The sequence below is a fragment of the Haliotis asinina genome, chromosome 14, assembly GCF_037392515.1.
Source record: "Haliotis asinina isolate JCU_RB_2024 chromosome 14, JCU_Hal_asi_v2, whole genome shotgun sequence".
Lineage (NCBI taxonomy): Eukaryota > Metazoa > Mollusca > Gastropoda > Lepetellida > Haliotidae > Haliotis > Haliotis asinina.
This window is the reverse complement of record NC_090293.1, coordinates 27,799,830-27,827,096: the sequence shown is the minus strand read 5'-3', so window position 1 is coordinate 27,827,096 and position 27,267 is coordinate 27,799,830. Positions and strand designations below refer to the sequence as shown.

The window sequence follows — 27,267 nt, the reverse complement described above, 5'->3', positions numbered from 1 at the left end:
AATCAAGAATTTATTGATATAAAATTCCAACAAGACTAAAATGACTAGTCCCTGAAATGAACATATTTTGTATCTGGCCTAGACTTTCCAAGTTCTCTTAACACTCAGATAGTTGTAAGTTAATGTTACTGTATGGACCATGAAGATCCGGGGTAAAATGTCTTCAGCATCCCATGCTTGCCACATAAAGTGGCTATGCTTGTCGACTAACTGGATCGGTTGGACAAGCTCACTGACTTGGCTGACACGTCTTTGGTTCCCAATTGTACAGATCGATGCTCATGCCCTTGATCACTAGTTTTTCTGGTCCAAACTTGATTATTTACATATGGCCGCCATATAGCTAAGTGCAACATAAAACTAAACTCACTCACTCTATAATGCATATAGAATATTATGCATTGCTGAAATAATGCTTACTCCCCCACCCAGTGTTTTCGACAGGTTTCAACTCTGAAACTGTATCGGCTGGTCTTGTGGGACAAATCTTTGGACCGTCGTGTTAGATTAACATTGATATTTCCAGCAAATGTTTGTCTTTGTTTGCCACTAGGAATGATCCAGGGCAGATTAAGATGGAAGTGATAATTACTGATATTAACATGGAGACCTGCTCTGCTGTTTGTTGTTTAATGCCACAACTTTGATACTATGTAAACAATTATGTAAGCTGTCATGTATGGACCAGACATACCAGTGATGGACGGAGGGGTAATTTAGTGGTCTAAGATTCAGCATGGTATGCCATAGGCCAGGATTCGATTCCCTACATGGGTACAATATGTGAAGCCCTTTTCTGTTGTCTCCTGTCATGGTATTGCTTGAATATTTCTAAATCCCAATTCACTCACCAGTAAAATGTAATCATACAAGCCTAGACCAAGAACATAGTTGATGACCTATACTATTCAAAAGTTGTCAAGGGAACTTGATTTCCTATAACAGTTTACCTGTCATGCCATGATTGATTATTGCAGTGTGAACAAATGAGGTTATTCTTTATTTCTTTTGAGTAGTGTATGATAACCTGGAATTGAATGAGGCAGTTCTTACTATTTTACAGATATGGTGGCAAGCAGTTTCCATGAAATTCAGAAACACAAAATGTGCACCAAATTGTTTCAGGCTATGTTATTGTCCTTTGATCTGTGCAAGGTTTCATCAGAGTTTGTTCCAAGGCAGAACTGTGTGTATACCCATCAGATTCGCCTCTGTTTCCAGCTGATAAAGTTGGAGAGCTTTTCCCTGGCAAACAATAAATAATTAACTCCACATAATTGACCAGGTGTGCACTGATAAATGATTGATGACCAAAGGGCATTGATGTTTTAGCATGAAACAATAACTCAGGATTGTCTTGTGTTTGGTCCAGGTCTTGATTTTCAAAGCTCTCTTAGAGCTAAGATAGTCATAGGTTAATGTATGGCACTTAAACCGTCTGAGCACTAGTAGATATTCTTTGTGGGTTTTTCAAAAGAGTTGATGCATAAAGTGTGCATTCCCTAACCCCCATCATCCAATTTCATTTTTAATAACTAAAGAACTTTTCAAAAGAAGTGTTATAACCAACTCCCACTCACTCATCACTGTCTTCTGATGTCCTGCTGACTTGAGCACTGTAATCCCTGAAAATCCTCATCCATGCCAGCAGGTGCCCTCCTCAGCACTTGGTCACTCATCACTGACATAAGGACTTGTACCTCGGTCACCACACATTTATCACAGCTTAGTGTGTGCCTGGTGGGCATTTTGTCACTGACCATCAGCCCAGAAGATGACCAGATGACTAATACCAGGAAATTCCTGCCTTCCACCAGCCCAAAACCATCCACATGAGCAAGCACCTGTTGATCTGCCCCTTAACAGTCACAGTGTCGGACTGGTTACTGCTCAATGGGGCTATCACACCATCACTTATTACTGTATGTGGTTTTCCTCCTTGGCTCAGTGAGTGGGTTGATTTGTTGAAAGACATTGATTACAGTCTCAGTTCATCCTGAAGGAAGTCCTTTTGCCAGCCTATGGCCCACACACTTGAGGGAGTTTTAACTGGTTTGTTGAAGAGAAGTCTAGAGCGGTAATGGGTTGTGCATTGCTTTTGGATATTTGTTGTATAGGAAACTGAATGGAAATAAGGACCAAATAGTCGACCTGGTAAAATTATAGATAACTGGAAAATTGTCTACAAGAAATATCATTCATGTTTATCAACATAAAATTGTGTTAGTGATAATATTGTACATTAATGTTATTGTTAGAAAAAAAGTTTTTGTTTTCTCACACAATATACAAATATGGAACTTTATTCATGGTCTGCGTCTTAATTATTTTCATGATGTTGTTAGTAATGAATGCAAAGACTTGTTACGACTCGTCGGTGATGTGAAATTAATTTTCTCTTTTTCTTCTTTCATTTTTAGCATTTTTGCACAAAGGTATTTTTCCAATATAGCAATAACTGATCAATATCTAATTAGTGATTATCAATCTCTATGATCTATATACTGATAGACAACCCTTCCAAACACTACATAGTGGACTATTTGCCCCCACACTAAAGATTTGTTCCCCCAAATGTTGAAAAATTTGTTTATTCTTTAGGTAATTGTTTCCTATACATGTTTGGTATCCCGAAAATTAATGTGTCAGTTAAAAGGAGGGTTAAGTTCTTCCTGACAGGAAAAATAATTGTAGTTTGGAATCCATTTTCTGACCCTAACAGAACTTTTAATCCTCACCAACTTCTCTTCAATATTGCTTTGTCATTTGGCAAGTCCAAGTGTTGCATTAGATTAGATGTTCTATCCTCAATGTCATACAACATTCAACAGTAACACAAGGTTTCCAATGCATATTGCTATGCATGGATAGTCAGCCAGTTGTTTACACCCAGAATAAATACCCTTATTGTACAGAGAGGCATTAATTCCCCATTATCACAGCCATTCTCATAGGAATGTTGAGGATGTGATGTAGACTTTAAAACGTCTCTAATATAATAATTAATGATTTAAATGATAATTTCTAAAATATTCAATATCCTTTTAACAGGCTGGAGTCATAATGTTCTGTCCACGTCTTTAGACTTGCCTCTTTAAAGGTCAGAATTTAGAATACATCCATGGGAGCTGCCCTTCAGTACGGCCTTGGAGGAAGGGTAGGTGTGATGTTATTCTGTGTTTTATGTTGGACTGGGTGATATAATGTGTATGTTCTGTTGTTTATGAGGCATGAAACATAACTGGTGAATCCTAGCTTGAACAGAAGGAGGGCTTGGGTTGTTTCTGTCAATGTTGAAGGACAACTGACTTGGGGTAAGTGTTTTGGGTTTGGACAGCTGACTGAGGGTAAGTGTTTCGGGTTTGGACAACTGACTCGGGTTAAGTGTTTTGGATGTGAACAGCTGCCTCGGGGTAAGTGTTTCCGGTTTGGACAACTGACTTGGGGTAAGTGTTTTGGGTGTGGACAGCTGACTGAGGGTAAGTGTTTCCGGTTTGGACAACTGACTCGGGTTAAGTGTTTGGTTTGGACGGCTGACTGAGGGTAATTGTTTTGGGTTTGGACAACTGACTTGGGGTAAGTGTTTCCGGTTTGGACAACTGACTCGGGGTAAGTGTTTTGGGTGTGGACAGCTGACTGAGGGTAAGTGTTTCTGGTTTGGACAACTGACTCGGGTTAAGTGTTTTGGGTGTGGACAGCTGACTGAGGGGAAGTGTTTTGGGTTTGGACAACTGACTCGAGGTAAGTGTTTTGGGTGTGGACAGCTGACTTGGGGTAAGTGTTTTGGGTGTGGACAGCTGACTTGGGGTAAGTGTTTCCGGTTTGGACAACTGACTTGGGGTAAGTGTTTTGGGTGTGGACAGCTGACTGAGGGTAAGTGTTTCCGGTTTGGACAACTGACTCGGGTTAAGTGTTTGGTTTGGACGGCTGACTGAGGGTAATTGTTTTGGGTTTGGACAACTGACTTGGGGTAAGTGTTTCCGGTTTGGACAACTGACTCGGGGTAAGTGTTTTGGGTGTGGACAGCTGACTGAGGGTAAGTGTTTCTGGTTTGGACAACTGACTCGGGTTAAGTGTTTTGGGTGTGGACAGCTGACTGAGGGGAAGTGTTTTGGGTTTGGACAACTGACTCGAGGTAAGTGTTTTGGGTGTGGACAGCTGACTTGGGGTAAGTGTTTTGGGTGTGGACAGCTGACTTGGGGTAAGTGTTTCCTGTTTGTACAGCTAACTCGGGGTAATTGTTTCCGGTTTGGACAGCTGACTTGGGGTAAGTGTTTCCGGTTTGGACAGCTGACTCAGGGTAAGTGTTTCCGGTTTGGACAGCTGACTCGGGGTAATTGTTTCCGGTTTGGACAGCTGACTCGGGGTAAGTGTTTCGGGTTTGGACATGACTTAGGGTAAGTGTTTCAGGTTTCGGGAGTTGGGTGATAGTGTGTCCATGTTGCATCCTAACTATGCTGACAAAAGGAAAGTGATACGACTGAGTTGATTCTCAAGAAATACTGTGGTGATATAAGAGGTGAGGCAAGGGGCAAGTTATATTAGAAAGATGATATGAGGACATTTTGATGTGACATTTCTCCATGTCATAGTGTTGTCTGAAAATATATTCTCAGGACATGCTGGATGAGAGCAAGTATTGTGGAAAAGGAACTGATCTGAAATCCTGGGAATTGATATAAAGGTGATATATAAAGGTGATATATAAAGGTGATATATAAAGGTGATATATAAAGGTGATATATAAAGGTGATACGAGTCAGGTGATACCAGAAGACATTACAAGAGTAGATACATAGGTTTGTGATACAATAGGGGTGATATGATGGATATGATACTAGGAGATGATACAAGGAAAAGGATTATAACCGATGAAGGTGACACAAGGAGGTGTCACAGGGAGGTGATACGAGAAGGTGGCATGACTAAGATGATACAAGAGAGCTGATAGGAGGTGTTGTCAGGGAGTTGATTCAAGAGAGGTGATACAAGGAGGTGTCATCAGGGCTTTGATACAAAAGAGGTGATACGAGGAGGTGGCATGAAGAACTTGATATAAGGAGGTGATACGAGGAGGTGGCATGAGGAACTTGATATAAGGCAGGTGATATGAGGTGAGAGCGTGATTAAGGTGATACAAGAGCGGTTATATGAGTGAGGGAATGCAAGGGAAGGAGTACAAGGTAAATGATGAGCTGCCCTGACACTGTCTAAAGCAGTTTCTACACTAGCATTAGGAATGCAGGGAATCTGGATAATAATCTCACACAGCGTCATGTGAATCTATTGTCATGTGAATCTATAGTCCGACAAGTGTTTACAATATCCTCATGTCACTGCTGGTTTCTTTTCCTCACCTGATTCAACACGTTTTGAATTATGAAAATGAAGATGTCTATCATCTGAAACAGGTTGAGGTATATATGACATGTGAGCCCTTTTGTGGCAGAGGAGCATGAGCATAACGACACACTAAGTTACTTTTCTTTTCAAATAATCATCCACAGTGGCAAATTGTTTTCCTCTATATCTTTTCCATATACAGACCAGAGCGAGGGGTAGCCGAATGGTCAATGTGTTTGCTGATCACGGTGAAAACCATTGTTCAATTCCCCACATGGGTACAATGTGTAAAGCCCATTTCTGGTGTCCCCCACTGTGATATTGCTGTAAGTGTCATAAAACCATCCTCACTCACCCACAATTCTGAATCTGGTTTGCTATTATCAAAGCTGTGGAAACTTGGACAGCTAAACTGACAACTTGCATGGGTAATTTTGTGTTGATGTATCCACACTGGTGTTATACTGTTGGTTAGTCTGCCTGAACCACATTATTTTCCCAACTCCCAAGCCCTCTCTTCATGCTAAAGCTTAAATGAAGCAAACCTAGATTTCTTCTTGTTCAAAATCTCTGGTCTTACTGAGGCTCTTTTTCAATTCATATGGGTTAGTTTCTCACTATCACAATTATGTATATTCAGAAACTATGTATTAGTCTAACTTGATGTGATCCGTCAGATGGGTCTGTATACGGGCATCTGTCTTCTAGTTGTTCCCCGCAATCCTGTATCTGTTATTATAAAAACTGTGTAGAATTTAACCTCTCCATGTTATATTGGATGGGATTCACCTTTGATACCCCATATGTTTGCACTAAGTGGATTGCCGTGACCCTCCCTCATCTAGATAATAGCAGACTGAGACAATGGGAAGGTGGGGGCACAGGCGAGGGGAGTCAAGGAGTGAGAGTGAGGATGGGGGCGGAGTAGGGCTGGGGGGAGGATCTACTCAGTGCCAAATGTCACAGAAGATTGTTTCAGGAGACAGACATGTTTGTTTCACCACTTAAACTTGACAGCAAAGGGCATCTGGACACTGACAATGGATGTAGCAGGGATGAAGAAGGGGGATATAGTGTTGTTTTTAGTGGAAATTAGAGATGCTAGTGACATATGGACAGTGTGATAGAACTGTTTCCTGGAGAGGGGATATAGGAGGGGGTTGAGTGGACCAACCATCTCCAGCTGTGTGAAGCTGGTACAAAGGAGGAGAGTGGGTGCGGTGAGGATGGACATTGTCCATGGTGTATTGTGTTCTGGTGGTTTCAGCTGCAGCTTGAAATAATGTCTAAGGTGCAAAAGATCTTTTGGATCCTTGAGACAGGTATGAAATTTTAATGTTTTAAATTGTTTCTGTAATGGCCTCTCATTATTTCTAACCCCTGTCTTTTGTTAATGCCCAAGATTTTCTGAACATAAGTGAAAGAATTTTCTTACTCTCTCACAGTTCCTGAGCGTCATTAGTTTGCCTACTGCCAATCCTTTTCTGCAGTGCTAAAAGCCTTAAATGAAGCAAGTCTAGATTTCCTCAAGTTTCCCTGGGGCTCCTTTTCAATTAAAATGTGTTTGTTGGTTACTTTCAAAATGATATATATTCAGAGTGTAAGCCTTTGTCTAGAGTTTTCTGTGTTGTGTTGTGAGTGTATAGGCAGCCTGTTACTGAGATATGATAATGAGTATTCACAGTGCTGCATCACTGCTATGGAACTTCAGATGATACCAGTACATGTACAGCGTTTTATTGCCTGAGAGCACAGTCTGCCTTGCTGTGTATACTTATTGAGTAAGTTTTGCTTGTGATACTTACATTTCCGAACAGAGGGTAAGAGAAATATAAGTTTATGGCAGAGTTTATGCAATAGCATGTGTGCCATATGGTCCTAAGATCAGAAAATGATGATGATGAGGAGGAAGAGGAGGAGGAGGAGTAGGAAGAGGAAGATTTGAAATGCACATTCCGATATAATGAATATTTCACACGATCATGCTAGGCCATTTAGTGACTGATTTTCGTAGATAATTTTTTATGGCATTCTTGGTCATTTGTGTCATCTGGTGTTTTATCCTATGCTATTGTCTGTTATTAATGTATTAGTGAAGGTGTGAGTTCCCTGCCGATAGATTCATGTTTTAATGACATCCTGAGTTATCCTCCAGCTGGTGAAGATCCTCGTCATTTAACAGTGACATACTTCCTTGATTCAGTGATTGCCCTTGGGTGTCCAGATACGATCCATGTGTTGTTCTGTTTAAGGGCAAATATTTTTGTTTCCTTGTTTGATGAGTTGAAAGCAATGTTAACTTTGTATCGGTTCTGTTATTGAATATATTGTAGAGGATATTATCTTACATTTTGCAGTAATCAGTTATCTTTAACAATAATCAGTAGTGTCTCATTAAGTCAGTTTTGAATGGTTTATGAACAATTAGAGTCAAAGGCATGACGTGTAAGAGTCAAAGTTTTCAAAATAGGACTCTTTTTCAGAGGACGTTTTTTCCTAGGCATATTTAGGACTTTTTTTTTTTGATGGAGGCACAATAATGTGTCGTACAGTCACCAAAAACCACATTATTTTCCCTGCTGCTCAGCCGTCCCTGCAATGCTCAAGCCTAAATGAAGCAAGTCTACATTGCCCAAGGTCTTCTCCTTTTCATTTTGAATAATTTGTTTAGTACTATCAATATTGCATGTTCAGGGAATAAGCATTAGTCTAGGGGTCACAATTGTCCTAGTTTTTGCACGTCAGTGAGCTACTGTCCACCGGAGGAGAGTGGGTGCGGTGAGGATGGACATTGTCCGTGGTGTATTGTGTTCTTGTGGTTTCAGCTGCAGCTTGAAATAATGTCTAAGGTGCAAAAGATCTTTTGAATCCTTGAGACAGGTATGAAAAGTTTACATTTTAAATTTTTTCTTTAACGGACTCCCATAATTTCTAACTTCTGTCTGAAGTCACCCGTGACTATCCACTTTAGAATTGATCTTCAGTAACCCATGCTTGTTGTAAGAGGCAACAATTGAGATCGGGTAGTCAGACTCACTGACTTGGTTGACACATTTTATTGTATCCCAGCTGCATAAATTGGTGCTCATGTTATTGATCACTGGATTGTGTGGTTCAGACTGGATTGTTTACAGACCACTGCCATGTAGCTGGAATATTGCTGAGTGTGGCGTAGAACTAAACTCATGTACTTGCCCAGTCACTGGGTACCAGCTACACTATTGCTGACCATGGCACAAAACAAGACCAAAAAGGATAATACACTTGTGTCTAGGACCTGGAGTATTTGTAGATACAGTGAGCATTGACGGCAAGACAGTGTGACAGGTATGTAAAAGCATCATGGTTGGACTGATGGTAGACTGGTGATGAGTCATAAAACAGGTTGTCACAGCATGCTGTGGTTTAGACTTGTGTTGATAGAAGGATCATCCCTGTAGCTCTGTCAAGGTTATGGCACATATGTTATCATTGGTGGTTCACATACAGTCAGTCTACCTCGTCAGAGACAGTCTGAAAAACAGATTCAAGATATTTTTCGATGTTGTCATGTACTTGAATTCTCACTGGGACTTACTGAGAGTTGGAATTACTGTGATCACTGGAAGAGATGACTTTATGGATTGGACGGCCAGACACAGGTCTATGGGTCTATGTGTCCTTGGGGGCGATCATTGGTGTACGGTTACAGATATCAATTTTCGGATTCTCTGGTTCAGACTTAGTGATTGACAGAATGCTGTCACATAACTGGAGCAATGCTGAGCAAGCTAACAATGGATGACGGATTAGAATTGGTTTGGTACAATTTGTGACAATATTTCTTCTTACTTCAGACATGATTCCTTGGGGTTTAGTTGATAGTACCTGATGCAGCATTGGCCAACCGCTTGTGTTTCGTTTGATTGACATTTCACACTCTTGCCTGACAATGGAGTCAGAATCTGCACCAAAATGTGGCATCATGTATACTTTATACATGGCATCATGTATACTTTATACATGGCATCATATATACTTTATACATGGCATCATATATACTTTATACATGGCATCATGTATACTTTATACATGGCATCATGTATACTTTATACATGGCATCATATATACTTTATACATGGCATCATATATACTTTATACATGGCATCATGTATACTTTATACATGGCATCATGTATACTTTATACATGGCATCATATATACTTTATACATGGCATCATATATGCTTTATACATGGCATCATGTATACTTTATACATGGCATCATATATACTTTATACATGGCATCATATATACTTTATACATGGCATCATGTATACTTTATACATGGCATCATATATGCTTTATACATGGCATCATATATGCTTTATACATGGCATCATATATGCTTTATACATGGCATCATATATGCTTTATACATGGCATCATGTATACTTTATACATGGCATCATGTATACTTTATACATGGCATCATATATACTTTATACATGGCATCATGTATACTTTATACATGGCATCATGCATCATGTATACTTTATACATGGCATCATGTATGCTTTATACATGGCATCATGTATGCTTTATACATGGCATCATGTATGCTTTATACATGGCATCATGTATACTTTATACATGGCATCATATATACTTTATACATGGCATCATATATACTTTATACATGGCATCATGTATACTTTATACATGGCATCATTTATACATGGCATCATATATACTTTATACATGGCATCATATATACTTTATACATGGCATCATATATACTTTATACATGGCATCATGTATACTTTATACATGGCATCATATATACTTTATACATGGCATCATGTATACTTTATACATGGCATCATGTATACTTTATACATGGCATCATATATACTTTATACATGGCATCATATATACTTTATACATGGCATCATATATACTTTATACATGGCATCATATATACTTTATACATGGCATCATATATACTTTATACATGGCATCATATATACTTTATACATGGCATCATATATGCTTTATACATGGCATCATATATACTTTATACATGGCATCATATATGCTTTATACATGGCATCATATATGCTTTATACATGGCATCATATATACTTTATACATGGCATCATATATGCTTTATACATGGCATCATATATACTTTATACATGGCATCATATATGCTTTATACATGGCATCATATATACTTTATACATGGCATCATATATGCTTTATACATGGCATCATATATACTTTATACATGGCATCATATATGCTTTATACATGGCATCATATATGCTTTATACATGGCATCATATATACTTTATACATGGCATCATATATGCTTTATACATGGCATCATATATGCTTTATACATGGCATCATATATGCTTTATACATGGCATCATATATACTTTATACATGGCATCATATATACTTTATACATGGCATCATATATGCTTTATACATGGCATCATATATGCTTTATACATGGCATCATATATACTTTATACATGGCATCATATATGCTTTATACATGGCATCATATATACTTTATACATGGCATCATATATGCTTTATACATGGCATCATATATGCTTTATACATGGCATCATATATACTTTATACATGGCATCATATATGCTTTATACATGGCATCATATATGCTTTATACATGGCATCATATATACTTTATACATGGCATCATATATACTTTATACATGGCATCATATATGCTTTATACATGGCATCATATATACTTTATACATGGCATCATATATACTTTATACATGGCATCATATATGCTTTATACATGGCATCATGTATACTTTATACATGGCATCATGTATGCTTTATACATGGCATCATATATGCTTTATACATGGCATCATATATACTTTATACATGGCATCATATATGCTTTATACATGGCATCATATATGCTTTATACATGGCATCATATATGCTTTATACATGGCATCATATATACTTTATACATGGCATCATATATACTTTATACATGGCATCATGTATACTTTATACATGGCATCATATATGCTTTATACATGGCATCATATATACTTTATACATGGCATCATATATACTTTATACATGGCATCATATATACTTTATACATGGCATCATGTATACTTTATACATGGCATCATATATACTTTATACATGGCATCATGTATACTTTATACATGGCATCATATATGCTTGTATAAAGTTGTCATCCATAAAGTATCATACTTTCTTATTAACTACTCTCTCTCTCTCTCTCTCTCTCTCTCTCTCTCTCTCTCTCTCTCTCTCTCTCGCTCTCTCTCTCTCTCTCTCTCGCTCGCTCGCTTACTCACTCACTGAGGAATGGAACAACCATCTTTTGTGTTAGTTTCTCTAAGCATTAAATGAGATATCATAAGATAATTTATTGCATAGCATTCCTTTGAGGAACAGCGGCAGTATTCTGTAAACTGCAAATATAAGCATAAAAGGTACAAAGATATAGAAATACACATAGATGATCTTTATTGTAACAATCAGGCGCTAGATGCTACAAAAGCAAGGTATATAATGAACCTACATCTTATTGATTATGAACAAACTGTAAATCTATGGCAGTAGTATTCTTCTATAGCTTTTGTATTCTGCATCCTTTCCAACTGATCAGGGAGTGATGTATGGCACATTACTATCATCAATATCAACAAGTTTCACAAGTGTATCATGCAAAGTCAGTTTACATGTCAGACCCACTGTGAGACTTTTCACATTGTGGTGAACCAACCGAACCATTAACACTGGGTATGTAAATATTGACACAGTGTGGCTACATTGTTCTTGTCATAATAATGCAATTACCCATCCTCCCACGCAACTCAGGGTGGGTTTGTCAACACAATGATGTAATCTGCCGGCTATATAACAGTGATAACAATCCCATTATTACAAAAGCAGCCATTTTGTTGCTGGCAATTAAGTCATTGTTGTGCCTGCTTGCTCTCTCCCTAAGCTATTGTTACAACACTAAGTCCCTTATACCTGTGCAGCTAGCACTGTCGAGTGAAACTCTACCTGGGAAAGGTATGAGCAGTTGAAATCCTACCTGGTCCTTATCAGTGTTGTGACAAGATCCCTTGTCCCAACTGATCCTTGATTCCTTGCAGTGTTAGGTGGCAGTGTTTCGGAGTTTTGTCGGGTTAGTCATAGAGGGGCATCTATTGAATGCACAAGAGGATTGCTGGTAAATGTCACAGGTAATGTTAGTTGTATATTAAGTTCATTCTTTATAGTTTGACTCTAACATAACTGCAAGGTGTCATTTATGAGGAAGTGTGACGCTTAACATGACATGACATGAGGATTCACATCATTGTCATGTGTCATGAGTGTTATGTGGCATTTATGAAGAGACTTTGCTCTGCCTTTAGTGTTATGTGCCATTATAAAGAGTTTTGGCTCTACCTTGAGTGCTGTTTCATTATGAAGAGATGTGGCTATACTGTGATTGCTGTGTTTCATGAAGAAGTTTGGCTTTACTGTGATTGCTGTGTGTCATAAAGAGGTTTGACTCTACCATGATTGCTGTATGTGACTTTACGAAGAATTTTTGGCTCAATCACGATTGCAATGTGTCATTATCAAGAGGTTTGGCTCTACCTTTGCGTGCTGTGTAATGTATGAAGAGCTGTGGCTCAACCATGACTGCTTTGTGACTTGGTGCTACCTTGGGTGCTGTGTGACATTATAAAGAGTTTGGGCTGTACCAAAATTGCTATGTGTTGTTAAGAAGTGGTTTGCTAATGGAATGATCGAGACATGTCATGAGGCATTACTACATACAGTGGCTCACTCATGACTGCCATTATTTTCAGGGGTTTGGTTGTGAATCTCATATGAAATTTCAAAGAGTTCAGCCATGTTAATCGTAATTTTCATAATTGTGGCATTTTTGGGAACCTTGTCTTTATTCTCTATGACATAATGTTAGTCCTGAAGGACCTTTATTCATGGAGATGTGAAACATGATATAATTGTGTCAGTCAGAGGAGTGTGCCTCTGCAGTGTAGTGGGGGTGTAGTATTGCCTCTGAGAGTCAGGGATTATAACCTCAAGTGTCAGCTGGTATCACACACTGACATTTCTCATACTGTAGCATTAAGGTCTTTGAGTTTGTCTTATGTCACAAGGGTGAGAGTTCTACAGATATGCTGCTTCTTAACTATCAACATGAGTGACGTTTCAGTGTAACTACTAAACTATCAAGCAAGTGATGTACAGTGTAGCTACTAAACTATCAATAAGTGATGTACAGTGTAGCTACTAAACTGTCAAGCAGGTGATGTACAGTGTAGCTACTAAACTATCAAGCAAGTGATGTACAGTGTAGCTCCTAAACTGCCAAGCAAGTGATGTACAGTGTAGCTACTAAACTATCAAGCAAGCGATGTACAGTGTAGCTACTAAACTGTCAAGCAAGTGATGTACAGTGTAGCTACTAAACTATCAAGCAAGTGATGTACAGTGTAGCTACTAAACTATCAAACAAGTGATGTACAGTGTAGCTACTAAACTGTCAAGCAAGTTATGTACAGTACCACAGTCAAAGCTGGAGATACCCATACAAAAGTTGATTGATGCAGTATGCAGTATTTCTATGCAGAGACTGACACCAAGATAGATGTGTAACATCACATTATGCTCTGATGAAGTTTTATCCCTGACTCAGAATAATTCTGTGAGACCTGCTTTCAGGCTTCACATGTGTCTCAGGTAATAATTAATAGTTTAACTGATAATTTCTAAACACTATATGACCAATCAAACTGGCATCCTGTATTGTTGGCTTATCGAGACTTGCCTCTTTAAAGATAGAATTACTTGGGCTTATCCTTCAGTAAGGCCTTTGAGCAAGGCTACCTTTGAGTGAGAGTTAGATTTTTTGCTGCTTTTAGCAATATTCCAACAACATCATGGCAAGGACACCAGAAAATAGGCTTCACGTATTGTACCAATGTAGGGAAAGACAATCTTTGATGCTTCACAGGAGCCTCTGCCTTTGTGTATCAGCTCTTTCAACTGTAAGTGCTGTAATGTATGTGAGAAATAAGCTATTACAACCAAACAGGTGACCTCCGTCACGAGAAATCTATCAAAGTCCAAGAGGAGTTACACACTGGCCTAGCTCCCAGGTGATCCTGACTCAGTCCTGCCCAATCATCTGGAACCAGTACCAGTGTTCCTCATTGTGCTTCAGTGCACCCATGATCTGTTTGTTCAGCTCCGGGGCTTACTAATACATGAACTGTTCCCGATTAAGGTGTCAAGGTTCATTAGATCATGTACACATTGAGGACAGGTTGTTTGCTTGTGTAGGTTAAAGCTACCATGATCAGCTGCTGTGGGGTGTGAGATGTAGGCTGTGGGGTTAATGGGGCAGGTAGAAACCATGTCACTGACGTTTTCGAATGATTGGTGTATTTGGCAAGTATCCACTGCATTCTGGAACAGGAGAATTTGAATTTTAGCGTCTGTGATCTTGTCAGTGGATACTAAAAGGGCTTTTGTGATGTAAATAGCAGCAGTGGTATAATTTATGAGATTTATGACACTTTGTTGTGCCATGATGCCTTATTCATACCAGTAATTGTGCTGTCTGAAGTGTCATCATACAACTCTCACTCTTGGTCAAGTGGTGATGACAGAGAACCTTCATTAAAGTAGATTAATGCTTATATTCTGAATATATAGAAACTCATTAAAGTGAAGATGGTGCTCCTGAGGGAAATGAGAGATTCTGGAAAATTAAGCTTGCACTATTTAGTGCTAAAGCATTACTGTGAGTTTGGGCTGGGCAGAATTGCCAATAACAGGAACTGCAATACTGACTACACTTGAGATTGTCTTCCCATCAAGTAATACATGATTATTTATCAGCAAACCAGTGACCTTGCTCAGTGACCTTGCAGTGACTGTACCCACAAGACACAGGACTAACAGGCTCGGGTGGTCAGATTGTGTGACTAGGTTGACATGTCATTGCATCCCAATTGGGTATAGTGATGCTCATACTGGATTTATGGCTAAGCTTGATTATTTGCAGACTGCTGTCATATAGCTGGCATGTTGGCGTAAACAAAAGTCACTCACTTACTATAATCACTGACTGTCCCTAGCATATTTTGTTGTATCATTTATGGTGGCATTCATATTGTAAATTAGTTATTTACTGGTCATTATAAAATAAGCAATTGGAGTGATGAAAAGTGAAATAGTTTATAGGAATTATTTTCACACGTTTTTGCTCTTGTATGAATGCACACAAATTTGCTAAAGCAATATTCCCTGTACATCAGCTGGAAATTACTTTCTTGATTGGCAATTAAGGTAAAACCATTTGGGGAACATGTTGATACCTGTGCAGAGTGAAGGTTGGTTTATGCACGGAAATTGTTGTTTACAACAGGTGATTGTCAGTCTGTTTTGCAGGAGTTACTGGTACATCAGTTCAGGCACTACACTGTTTGCCTTGTCCACCCACATCATCTGGAAGTTGCTTTATGGGTATTGATCTTGTGTTTCATTAGTACCGTGTTAATGAACATAACAATTAGTGACGCTTGCTGTGTGTACTTTGGAGGATGTGGAACTGTTTGACGGACTGGAATGATGGTGATCTTGTGAAGTCCTTACAGCCCATACAAAGCAGGGTGAATAGTCAAGAACATCTATTGTCACGGGTGTTAATTCCAATACGGGTGTTAATGTGTGAGTATAGATGATGATCAGAGGTATTCTTGCTTTTGTTTTTCGGTCAGGGGTGTTCAATCCAATGTTGTGGTTAATGAGCATGATATTATGCCAATGTAGGTTTTGTGCAAGGAACCACACCTCTTTGAAGACACTGGTATGGATGACAACCAGAACAGAAGTTGTGCTCTGTAAGTAAGTGAGTTTATTTTTACGCCGTACACAGCAATGTAATTGCTGTATAATTTGTACTGTAAATAAGCGAGTCTGGAACCGACAGTCCAATGATCAACATCATTAGCATCGTTCTATGCAACTTCAAAGATATGTTCCATTGTCAAGTGTTTCAAAGATGAATACAGTAGTTACGAAATCGTTTCTGTTCGATTATGAGAAAATGTGATCGATTGCGGAGAGTCTTCGATTATTTCAATTAATCAGAATACCACTACTTGCCAGCCGATCCTGTTAGTTGATTCTTATGACAATCAAGGGTTACTAAAAACCAATTCGTACCTGAGTCTTCACTTGTCCTTATCCACTGTGGCTGTTTGTTAGTGAGTGTTACAACAGCAGGTTTTGTGATATGTAAGTCTACGTTTCAGTAGTGGAAGTCAAGCAGTCACCGTGGTTTTATAACTAAGTGGTACGATTTCAGAGGTATAATGAACTTCAAGGTTAAACTCATGTTAGTCTATATTATAGTATCAGCAAAGCTAAGCATTACAACAGTTGTTTGTCTATGTTATGGCGTTAGAGTTTTTCTTTAATATTATTATAGGATTTTTATATTGCTCACATATCCATGCATGCAGGAGTGCTCCCTTGGTCAACAGATGTCTTTTTTGTGTCATTCTTTTGGCCTACTCAACACCCAGGGGAGTAATCAACACAGCCTCATCCTCACAAAGTATCCATTTGCAGCTGGGTGGACCAGGACACATAGTCACAGTATTTTGTCAAGTGATACTGCACAGTACTACCCACAACTAGGTGTCTGCATGTGTTTGTGTGTCCACCATCTGGTCACCTTCTGTCTGATGACTGAGATTTTGCACAGGTTTTTGTACAGAACAGTAGGGGTTGTGACAACACTGAACGAGCCTGCAAATAGTGTTAAAATCTACTTATACCGAAGGTCACTTTATAGAATTACACCAAGGTCTTTATCCCAGCTCCACAAATCATCCAGCATGCTTTAAGTGGTCATTACTGTTAACATATTTTATGCATCCCTGTCCAGAGGAGCTGTAGAACATAATAAGCTGGCCATGACAGGCATGTTGTCTTTAACACATCTCCAAGCTAGCCCCACAAATCATGCAGCATGAGATGACTTAAGTGGTGATTACTGTTACACTCTTTTATCTTCCCCAGTCCAGAGGAGCAACACGTAATATACCAACACATGGACATGTCTGAGCCATGTTGTTGACACCCTGGTAGACAGTTTTCTTCAAAAAGACAGTGGCAATGCAAAAACAGCGTTGTCTGGTGTTTCAAGACTCACAGTTACGCCTTTGCCACAATTAGCTCGTCACCAGACAGATATTGAGGTCTGGCTGTAATTAGTCCTTTATCTGTCATGACCCTGGGTGTGATAAGCACCAAAATGTTCAGTGTGGCGATTTTGTGTCAGCCCATTGTCTCTGTGTCTGTCTGATGTTACCATTTGTTTTGCTGTGTGTCTCCAGTGACTGTCTGTTGTCAGACCTGTAGACTCCATGTGGTTGGCTGTTGTCTGATCCATTGTCGCCATGTTCAGCTGTTCAGGAATGATTTTGTCACTGTAACAACCCACTTGCAAAACTGCTCTGTAGGTGGAAGAGATTGATCATTTTAACAATCTGAGAATCCATTATTAGCTGATACTTACTTTCTCAACAATCTTTGACAGTAAATGTGTACACAGGATATCATAGATGCGATTTGAATTGATACTTACGAAAATCAAAAACATGACTTTCCAATTCTCCTTACACCAATTGTTACTTACAAGGGGTACTTTGCTAAAATGTAAGGAAACATATTGTTTACTATGTGTATTTTACAGCCCAACTGTCTTCATGTCAGCTGCGGTATGTTGATTTTGTTCAGGAGAATTTTGTCCAGTTACGGCGTTAATAATACCGTGTAATATTGTTCAAAGTGACATTAACCATCCACCATTCAGATTTTTGGTTGTGAATATTTCTACTTTTGTCTTGCCATTTGGTGTTGTGAAAGTTTTAAGCAAATATTATTTTTGACCAAATTAGTTCATGGCAGAGATAAGGTGAAGTTTAAGTAGGAGCTGGGTTTGAAGATGGACACAGAAACATCTTTGTTGAGCAGTTTATCTTCAGGTTTGTGTGTTTCTATCGACAATGGTATGCATGGGTTGATTCCCTCTCCCTGTGAGCTGCCTATGCAACATGGCCGCCCCCTCATCCATCACACGTCTGCTCCAGGGCAGTGGGTTCGTCAGGAATGTAAGGTCCTTATTATCAATGTCCCCCCAGGCTGATGGAGTGAATAAGTTTGATATAGATTCATTCCTCTTGTCATTGTTCTCATATTTATGTATCTTGGAATGTATTGTAAGCACTGAATATCTATGACCATTTTTGTAAACTGAGGTGTGACCCTCAGTGAAATTTTTCAATGATTTAGGTTAGAATACTGATGATGTAACTTCAGACAGTATGGAAGCTGGGGCTATATTTCAGCTAGTTAAACTGGTTCAGACTAGTTGTTAACACTGTATATTTTGGGAAACATCTGTAATTAGTACTAGTCCAAGGAGAGATGTTCCCATGGGAATGAAAGTAGAACAAAAATCTTTTGGGATCAGAATTATCTTGGTGATAGTTCTTTAAAAAGTTCACAATTTCATAGAAATGTCCCTAAATGTGTTCTTGATCCTTTCCTTTATTGTTAAGTGGAAGATGGTGGGTAGCCTAGTGGTTAAGGTGTTCACTGGTAATGGCGATGGCCTGGATTCAATTTCCACATGAGCACAATGTATGAAGCCTATTTCTGGTTTCCCTCGCCATGATATTGAAGGATTATTGCCAAGTATAGGAGAAAACACTTCTACTCGGTTTTGTTAGACAACATAAAACCGGAGGAGGAGGGATGTGATCATTTAATGAAGCTACATAACAATAACTGAAGTGTGCTTAAAATCAGTTTAATGACAGTAAGTAGATAAGTTAACCCCACCACCTTTGTCAGCCTGGGGATTGTGTGCTAAAGTGTCTGCCTACAGATCTTAGATTTGTGGTTCCAATCCTGCTTGGGAAAACATTTATATTGTGAGTTTAATCTAGAACGATATTTTTCAATTGATTTCAAACACTCTGTATCATTTAAATGTTGATGTTCATAAAAAGTTAGGAAAAGTAAAACCTGGGAAGAGGTCTTTCTAGCAAAAACTAACATCTGTCCCTCCAAACAAAAACCTCTAATGCGGTTATTCTGGGAAAACAAGAGATGATTTATAGTGAGAAGCATACTTTTGGTTCATATAATCTGTGTAAAACCACACTCAGTCATTTATTCACTCACTGTTCAATGAAGGTGTCTGTCTGTCAGGTTTCTTGAGAATTTGAATTACAGGGCCCTTGAATTCTCATTGTTTCTATATTTGATTATTGGTGTACCCTAAGACCTAGCTTTTAATCTTAGGACAATGATGAGGACTTCACGACATTCATTCTTAATTCAAACGCTGAAATGGAGAAAACAATATTTTAGCTGGTAGTCCAAGTCAGTGGACAAACACACCTGTTTGTGTCCAACCCTAACTTACTCTAGTCATCTTACTATCCTGAACCTAATGGGCCTTTAACATATGAGAGGTAGAGATGTGTTCCACTGTGATGAATATGATTGAGTTCCTAAGCTGGACACATGCCCCATGTCTTGTTGTATAACATCTCGTAACATATACCTATATATCCACTTGTGCATTTCAGATGTGACAGTGACAGGTGGGTGTGACGTTTCCGACTGTGAATGCTTGATCTATGTCACATAACGTGCTGGAGGAAGTATATACAGATCACATGACCTGTTTGTCGTAGGAGAGTGATGACAGTATTATGACAGTACTGAGTCGGAGAGCTGTGACGGTATGACAGTTGAAGTCAGTGCAGGAAGATGATACGTGTCTTGTATCTCCCACTGCTAGTGAATACAGGATTTATACACTACGCTTTCCCTACATGACCTAGCGCCGGAGATATTTGTGCTTTCCTTACAAGGATTTATTACGAAAAGAGGATTGTGCCCAGAATTAATTTGTGTTTCTTTGGAGAGAATTGTTCACTTTATGTGCTGAATATCTGTTTTTAAAATGTTTGACATTTGTGAGGTGTCAGATTATCCAAGTATGGTTTCTAGGAGACAATGATGGAGTTAAAAGTTTGGGTGGACGGGATCCAGCGAGTGGTGTGCGGTGTTACCGTGGATACCACTTGCCAGGATGTTGTCATAGCACTTGCTCATTCTATGGGTCGCACAGGTCGATTTACGCTGATCGAAAAGTGGCGTGATGTGGAGCGACCTTTGACCCCTGGAGAACACCCGTTAAGGGTGTTGCATAAATGGGGAGAATATTCATCGGAGGTGAAACTATTTTTGTGTCAGTCTGAAACTGAAAAACTGAAACAGAGGGATCGACATAAACAACCGGACAGATTCACACACAACTTCTCTCCCCCCAAAACTCAATCAGAAAATGTCATCAAACGCAATCTGACATTCAGTGGTGCCCACAATATTTCAACGAGTCGTACCAGCCTTATTCCTGGAAATTTGAAAAGAGGAACTTTGTTAGAAAATGGCATCAGTCCTCGGTCATCATCTCATTCATCGTCGTCATCAACAAGGTCATCACCCCATCCTGTTCCAGCGCCAAGACAGCACTCCCCAGGAAACATACCGAAACCAGCACCCAGGCACTCCCCGCTTCACAATGGTCAGATTCCAGCCCTTCCAAGCAAACCGAGTGTTGTTCGTCAGCCACCATCTAGGTCGATAAATAACCTGTCGCCAGCCAATCACCAATTATCAGTGTCAGCTTTTGACCAACACAGGGGGAGATCACCCTCTCCAAACACACATAGACGTAATTCTCCATCACCTAGTTCCTATGGGAGAGGTTCCTCAATTCGTCATCGGTTGGACTCACCTTCACCCAGCAGACATGGCACTTACAGTAACTTGAACACATTAACTGCAGAGGAACATAACATAGATAGTCCAAGACATTCCCACCAGGGGAGTACAGATCTAGAGGAGTATGACCTAGATATTAATTTTCCCGATATTTTGCGGGATTCCCAGTGTCCAGAAAGGTCAGCTGTGCACACAGAGTACCGATTAGATGATCCACAAAACAGTCAACCAGAACCGGAGAAGGCAAAACTCCTACGTCTTGTGTCAATGCAGAAAGAGAGGTTAAAAGTACAAGAATCTCAACTGGATGTCATAGAAACCGGTGAGTAGTCTCCCCTTAGTAAGTACCAAAGCAATGAAGAGTTTTTGCTCCTTTTTCAGATTTTGTAAATGGCCATTTTAATTTGTTCAGGTTCTCATAAGATTTCACAGGATATGGCAAGAAGGGAGCTAAAATGTGGTGTGAATGTCCTATACCCATGTCAGTTTCTGTTATGTTTGTTCAAAATGTCATTTCATAATACATTTTTTTGTTTCGTAGATAATGCTTAACATGTTGACTGCCACCATGAGTATACTTGTAGTGTCAGTGTTGTAGCCCAGTTTGTCACTGTGAGTTATCTCGTAGCTACATCAGCTGTATTCCACAACAAGTTTCACAAACCAGCACCAGAAGCAATTGTCTCCTGGTGGTAACACAGAACACATATTCCAGCTGCATAGATCGATGCTCATGCTGCTGGTCACTAGATTAGCTGATCCACACTTGATTATTCACACACTGCTGTGATATAGCTGGAATATTGCTGAGTGCAGGAAAAAACTAAACTCACTCACTCTAAGACAGGCTTTTCTTTTTCATGTATGACTTTGCCAGGATATGTAATATTCTGAACAAGTATTGGCCTGAAATATTTGCTTAATGACCATCATAGTCCAGATCTTTGCTCAATTTCCTTAATTAAACATCACAGATAACCAGCTCTTAGAGGAAATGGTTCTGTCCATTGACTGAACTGTAGAGTATTGACAGATATAGATGGCAAATATTGATTGATAGCCACTACAATAGTCTGTGGATTTGGATGATTGGAAAACCCTAACATTCAAAGAGGACAGTTTACAAATACAAACAATTGTGATGTACATGAGTAAATATAACAGAATAACAGACAATAGTTGTGCCAGACTTGAGAGTCGTATGTGTGAACAAGCGTTGAGTGGGTTTTGTCCCGAGCTACTTGTGGTGGACTGTAAGTGTGGAGTAGTGATGGAGTCTGACTAGGTGATGCTCCTTGAGGTGGACGAAGGATGTAGGTAAACTCTTGGCATGAGGAGGAATCAATGGAGGAATGAGATTGGCAAGTTTTTCAGTTTGTCCCTTTGTGGTATCGGCGCTCTTAATGACTTGTTTCCTGGATTAACCCGGGCTTATCTCTGATGTGATAGCTTTGTTTGGGAAGTGGCACCACCATTTTTATGACAGATCAATAACTGCCCACACAAAGTGAATTTTCATTTAGCAGCACATTATTATTTAATCAGTTTGTGTTAATTTCTTCTGCCATAAAATTGTTGCTGTTGAATAAAGTATTCTATTGACACGTATCACTACGTGTCTAAACTGGGTAAAAATGTAAATACCAATCATAATTCATAAGAGGCTGGTCACATAGCCCTATTTGCAAACCATGTTACAGGTATTTGGAAAGGACCTGGAAGGAAGTCTTTGGCAGTGGGGTAGCCTAGAGGTAATGGTGTTCACTAGTCATGCTGAAGACTCGGGTTTGATTCCCCACATGGGTACAATGTGTATAGTCTATTTCTTGTGTCCACTGCCCTGATATTGCTGGAATGTTGCTGAAAGCGGCAATAAACCAAACTCTCTCACTGTTAACACAGTAATAATCTTGAATGCAATGAGAAGACCATGCTTCAGCCCACTGTTCTGGAAAATATGGATATGAATGTCAAAATTAATATTTTGTGGCAAAAGCCAAGAAATTTCATTTGGACTGTCAAAACCAAAAGGCATTTAAGGACAATAAGTATACAATGTGTGAAGTGTTTCTGTTTGAACCTGATGTATAACAGGTTCTTACACAGTAAACATGGCTATGTTTTAGTGATTCTGGACGAATGAGTGAACTAATCCAGAAGGTGTCAAATCAGCAAACACTGTCAGTTATTAAGGATCACTTTGAAAGGAAATGTACATAGGATAGGTTGACATTATCTATTGAAATATCCTTAACTACAGAGATAAAAAGAAGTTCTAAAATCAATATTGTTGTATTCTCATGAACTTTGAAGGTTTGTTTACACAAGGATGAAATAAGATTTTGCTTGATCATAGTTGTCCAGTTATATGCTTGTTTTTTCTGTCCACAAGTTATTTTCTGATTTTGTTTTATACATTTCTTATGGCAATTTTAAAATTAAATAAATATATGTGTAAGTTACGTGCTAAGAAAATATGTATTGTAGCAATCACTTTATTGAAGACGTATTCAAAGAGCTTTCGGAAATATTCCAAGCAAAACTACTGGTCTGATGTTACTATGGAGTATTTATGCAAATAATTCTTATGAAGTCATTGTTGTTAATGCTGACCGTGTTGATAATGCTGAAGGTGATATTAAGTTGATTTGTTTTATGTCAGCTAGTATCCTTATGGTCCTTACATATGACTGTAAAGCTGAAAAAGAAAATCTACATCAAAATATGTCCCTCACTTGATACGTCATTTAAAATCCTATGCATCAGTTGTTTTTATTGCATGCTAACATGATATTTTAAATATTTTCCAGTCACGTGAATGATACCATTATCCATTGGAAGACATGCTTGACAGATACAGTATAATTAAGGAGGATATTCAGAGTGTTCCCAGTTGTGTAAAGTTAGGATTGTTTTTGAGAAGAAAGTAAGAAGTGTTCTTCACAGATCACATTCCTTTTAATAATTTCTCCATAAATTTGAGCCAAAAAGAATCCAAGAAACATTAAAAGGTTTGTGGAGCCTTAGCTAGTTTTACTGGTTTTGACATTGTCTGCTGGTTTAACTATGATTTCTGTGAATATTTATCATTTTCCATAGTATTTAAAAATGTGAACGAAAAAAACTTCAATGCAGGAGTGTTCATGGTAATGATGCTAAAATTATGCACATTTTAACAGCATAACCTTTACCTCTAACTTGATATTCTGTTGGGGTGGGCATTACGGTAATTTAATACTACACCACGACTACAAGTCATTGAAGGCTTGCACGCAATGGCGGTTGTCATTTTGTGTGTGGAAATACATTCAATTATTAATTAGTTGTTAATCCAACTGAATGTTAATGGCAATGGTTAGTCGACCTTGACACTGATGATCCATGTTTGATGAAGGACTGCGATCTGATCTGAGACATGTTAGTTCACGTTATGACCGTATAAAGGAAAAAATATTTTGCCTGATTTGGGCCCTTTGAATAGTAAAAATCCTAAGTGTCTTAGCTCTAGTGATGATTTAATTAGATAAAAATTTAGGGCCTGTAGGTATAATTATGCACATGTTTGTTGTTTGTTGAATTGTTTGTTTTGTCAGAGGAATTTATTAAATTATTGGGGGTATGTAAAACTCCCATAATGAAATCCGCAGTAACAAAATATTGACTATTCTGTTTCTTCTCCAGGAGATGTATTATTCAAAATACATGTGAGAAAGCAGGAGATAAAGATGTATAATAGATAACTAGCTTCAGATAGGGACATGAAGAATGTATGAGAGCTCACTGATACCCATCTGTTGTAGCAGGTGCCCCCAAGGGCTGCAGTATCTGTAGTCTAAACTCAAGTTGGTTCTTGGGAAATGTGTAATTTTGATGGAAAAAAAACAGCTGAAAAAGAAGTATGTGTGAGAGAGAAGCTCTGTAAGGACTCATGTGGAAGAGCAAGTAGTAAAGTTTTGGGACTGTGAGACAGGATAGCCTTGTTCATCAAATTGATCTACTGGACCAGTATAATTCATTAATCTATCATACTGACCCTGAAGCAAATACATTTAATAAAGCCCATACATGCCTATAAAAATGATGAAATCTAGAGTGGCAGGCCAAGTCTAATTTTTGTCATATCTTATGCAGATAATTTCACAACTTTTTATTACTTGTGGTAAGTGGTAAAGTATTTTCAGGGACTAGACCTATAATTTTAGATTATACCATGTGTGTGACAACCGTGTGTATTCTATAATTATTCAAAATGTTAAAGATAAAAGGCATGATTGTTCTGTTATATGGATGAATACATTTTGTTTCTATTTTCTTGAATATATATTTTAATATGGTATAAAGAGTTAGGTGGAGTAACGAATCATGAACTTGCTGTGAAGAGCAGGTTTTGTGCCTACTGATGTTTCCGCGAGGAACTATACAGAGTGAGTGAGTGAGTGAGTATAGTTTTATGCTGCACTTGGCAATATTCCAGCTATAGAATATATATGGTCTATAAATAATCAAGTCTGGACCAGACAATCCTGTGATCAACAACATCGATCTGCAAGACTGGGAACTGACGTATCCACCGAGTCAACAAGCCTGATCCTGTTAGTCACCTCTTATAACAAGCATAGTTGCCTTTTGAGGCAAGCATGGGTTGCAGAAGACCTATTCTACCACAGGTCTTCCTGGGTCTGTCCATAGAAAGAATGTTACAGGGTCACTTCCCTAACCAGTCATCATTTAATACCACAGGTACTGACAGGTAGTTCCTTGCCTGGTCCTTTAACATGTTTAAGACAGCAGCATTAGACTAAAGCAGGGCTCCAGATAAAGGCCGTATCGGCATATGTTCGGATATATATGATATGGTAGGAAGAAAATAGAAAACATAGCTGATAATACGCACTACAGCAGTGATGTACGTTCTTAGGATTATTTACATACGTATTTATCTGTTGTTTTATTGTTTACTGACCAGTTTATCCCAAAGTAGCAATGTTGTGCAACATAAATGAAGCGGAACACAAGATTACTGGCACTCCAGTAGATTCCATTCAGTGCTCTTAATGGACTCTTAAGGTTTTCCAGTACTCCTTCATAGAAAAAATATGGCGTACATACTCCTGATATAATGTGGTTCAGAGATTTTGAGACATACTGGGATTACACTTTCTCATCAAAGTACAAATTTTAGTGCTTTTCTTTGGTGGAATTTGAGTCAGGATTCGAACCAGAAGCTGTGGTGGCTGAGTGGGTAAAATGGGTAAAATTTGTGTGCTGTTGATTAGTGCCTGACATTGAGAGTGTGGGTTCAGTCTGAATGGGATTAAATTCGACAAAGTTACTCGAGTCTGTACTTCAGGACCAGTCTAAGTAAACTTATCCTCAGTACTTTTCGTTACACTCCACAACTGAGTCTAACAAAACCTTATGGGAGGTCGCGTCAGGTAACCTTTGAGATTGACCAATCAGAACACAAATCAGAACACAAACACTGCTTACCAACTCACGACAGTGCACATTCGCACATACCTTTTTAACTTTTTATCTCGAAAACGCTTGTACCCGAATGATTCTGAATGCTATTTAGCGTACGCTCTCTTCTGGGTGATGCACACGGCGTACATACAACCATGACAACGGTGAGTGAACAGTCACTGAAAATAGTGTTTTGGCAATATTCAAGGATGTTATCTTGCGAAAATATTAGCCAATGGTAACCTTGTCAACAGAAACCCTGCGCACATACTGTAGGTGAAGTATTTGTGTTATGTGCAGATTTTTGTTTGTGGAGAGATCTGTGTCAGTGACCTGAATATTTTGAAAGTCCCTCCGATCCCAAAATAGTAGCTGTTGTCTGATTGATTAAATCTATTTAACTGTCTCATGTTTGATTGGACAGTCATTGGTTGCTGAAAGGTTACCTGACGCGACCTTCTACTAGGTTTTGTTAGACTCAGTGGTGGAGTGTAACAAAATACACTGAAGCTAAGTTTACTTAGATTGACTTCAGG

The 27,267-nt window shown here is 38.8% G+C and overlaps 2 protein-coding genes across 3 annotated transcripts in view; one reads left to right on the top strand and one right to left on the bottom strand.

Annotated features, from left to right (window-relative positions):
• The window catches only part of LOC137261137 (ras association domain-containing protein 8-like), a 75,153-nt gene that overhangs the window by 36,061 nt on the left and 11,825 nt on the right, over positions 1-27,267 (top strand). For both annotated transcript variants that reach the window (XM_067798833.1, XM_067798834.1), the window contains exon 3: positions 20,062-21,587. In XM_067798833.1, the coding sequence (XP_067654934.1) occupies positions 20,495-21,587 (1,093 nt within the window). In that variant the 5' untranslated portion in view covers positions 20,062-20,494. The remainder of the gene's footprint in view (positions 1-20,061; positions 21,588-27,267) is intronic.
• LOC137260741 (putative uncharacterized protein DDB_G0290521) lies at positions 3,513-4,389 on the bottom strand. Its single transcript, XM_067798320.1, has 2 exons — positions 4,230-4,389; positions 3,513-3,931 (listed from the first exon to the last, which is right to left on the bottom strand). Exons 1-2 carry the CDS (start codon positions 4,387-4,389, stop codon positions 3,513-3,515), a joined length of 579 nt encoding a protein of 192 aa, XP_067654421.1.

Excerpts from the sequence above, each read along its gene's own strand:
- LOC137260741 (XM_067798320.1), bottom strand. The coding sequence starts at position 4,389 with ATGTCCAAACCCGAAACACTTACCCCGAGTCAGCTGTCCAAACCGGAA. Across the intron at positions 3,932-4,229 it reads ACCGGAAACAATTACCCCGA|TCAGCCGTCCAAACCAAACA; the intron begins GTTAGCTGTACA and ends AATTACCCTCAG.